Source organism: Austrofundulus limnaeus, unplaced genomic scaffold (assembly GCF_001266775.1).
Source record: "Austrofundulus limnaeus strain Quisiro unplaced genomic scaffold, Austrofundulus_limnaeus-1.0 Scaffold642, whole genome shotgun sequence".
Lineage (NCBI taxonomy): Eukaryota > Metazoa > Chordata > Actinopteri > Cyprinodontiformes > Rivulidae > Austrofundulus > Austrofundulus limnaeus.
Genome location: NW_013953044.1, coordinates 266,246 through 268,148, shown reverse-complemented (window position 1 = coordinate 268,148; position 1,903 = coordinate 266,246). Strand labels below are relative to the sequence as shown.

General features: G+C 47.7%; 2 protein-coding genes across 3 annotated transcripts in view; both read right to left on the bottom strand.

Moving 5' to 3' along the window:
- scfd2 (sec1 family domain containing 2) overlaps positions 1-1,903 on the bottom strand; it is a 249,408-nt gene that overhangs the window by 16,151 nt on the left and 231,354 nt on the right. The window lies entirely within an intron of this gene.
- On the bottom strand, positions 403-1,396 carry LOC106531492 (uncharacterized; the record flags this gene model as incomplete). Its single annotated transcript, XM_014027370.1, is given in 1 exon segment — positions 403-1,396. A coding segment is annotated over 1 exon segment (649 nt), but the record flags the coding sequence as incomplete, so codon positions are not given.

Sequence of the window (1,903 nt, the reverse complement as noted above, 5' to 3'; positions counted from 1 at the left end):
ACATTCATCTGGTCAAGAAAAAACAAATTAAACTTTTCTAAAATATAAATGAAAAATCAGTGTAGGAGGTAGATCTGGGGAAAAACTATTTACAGTTTCTAATCACGCTGTAAAAACTGAAAACATAAGCTTATTCTACAGTTTTGTAAAAGTTTGTGAAAGGTTCTAGACTTTTCACCTCAGACTCCAGCATTAACTCATACGTAATGTAGATCATTTCAAACACATTCCGCTCAAATCTGAGTTGAAGTAATAAAGTCTTTGTGATGATTTTTATTGCGTAGTCATCAACAAGCAACCCACGGGCTRGTAGAATCAGCTGGAGAGTGGAGACAAACCGGGCCTTCATGACCTTCTTCAAGATTTCATCATAATGCGCTCCGAAAAATGTGTCCTCGTCCCGCACCATCATGCAGAGATGTTGTAGCTGGCTTGGACGGTTTATGATACACCCATTACATATTTCCTGGACGTGAGAATCCAGAGTCATGTTGAGCAGGTGAAGGATGGCCATCTTCACAGTTTGAATCACCTCGGAATCCAACCAGTCGCCACTGGACCTGGGGCTGGTTGATGGTTCCTGCGGAGGTGAAGGAGGAGGAAGTGAGGCCTTTTGAGGCCCAGAGGCCGCTCCGGGCTCCACAATCAGGTCCTCAGAGTCCTGTCCGGGGTCCGCTTGAGGGTCAGCAATCCRCAGTGAGAGTTCGGGTGTTGGTTTTGAATCGTCAGTGTCCAACGGTAGGTCAGGGTTTGAGCGAAGCCATCTGATGATGTCCTCATGTACCGGATCGGAGCATGCAGTCTGAGACTYGTCTGCATCTGCTTCAAGTTGCGGGACCTGCAGGTCTGCYAGCGGTGAGTGAGGGGTTGTAGCCGGCAGRGAGAGCGGGGATGTGGGAAAGTAATCCACGAAGTACTCTGGATGTTGCTCATGRGGTAGAGGCGTAGAGGCGCYGAGTGGGGGGTGGGGACCCAGAATGTCTTCGGCCAGATCAACATCACTCACCCCCCAGAACTTTGCAAGAGATGGTTGTCGGAGCGGTCGGAACATTTTCTTTTCGGTCTTTGAGTCAGAACTTCTGAGACTTCAGTCAAGTTCCTCTTCTTCTTAAACTGTAGAGAGCGGGAGGGGGGTGGAGCTGGGGATGGGAGTGGAGGTGAAGCTGTGTGTGTGTGTGTGTGTGTGTGTGTGTGTGTGTGTGTGTGTGTGTGTGTGCGCGCGCGAGCACGCGCGGAGGATGAGGAGTTATAAATCCAATGTTTTTTTTACCGCCAAGACATCGTTCCACTGGTGGCAGGTTTGAAACAGGGTGGAAATCTCTGAAGCTGCGCTATACTCATGCAGAATTGTGTACAGCGCATTCACATGCAGAGACAGAACAGCACAATACGCTTCGCAATCTGTATTAATGCTGTCTAGGTGAAAAATATTACTAGGATGGAGATGATCCGTTTTGTAAATGGTTGCCTGCAGTTTCCACTCACCATTATGGCAGGTGTCGAATGTCCAAGCGCGGTAGAGCGTTTTTTTCTGTGTCAGCTCTGTTCTAGTGGGCGGGTCACTCCAGATGATTGGTTGATGGACATATTTGATGAAAAGTTTCAGACTTGATAGGTTTCAGGGAGGGCTGAGTGACCAAGGAGATGGGCCGAAGAGAGAGAGGGGTGGGATCAGGGGCTTAAAAAAGGAGCTGATTGGATGATGGACGAATTTGATGAGAAGTTTCAGACTTTGACAGGTTTAAGGGTTGGGATAAGACTGTAAGTAAGTCTAAGGCCACTTAAAACTTTTGCAAAGGATGCAGTTAGGCTGACATCCTTTGAAAAGAGGAAATATGCAGTGAATGGTAGGATTATGGTTAAGGAAAAGAGGAAGTGAGGGGAGGGAGGGAGGGGGAGAGGA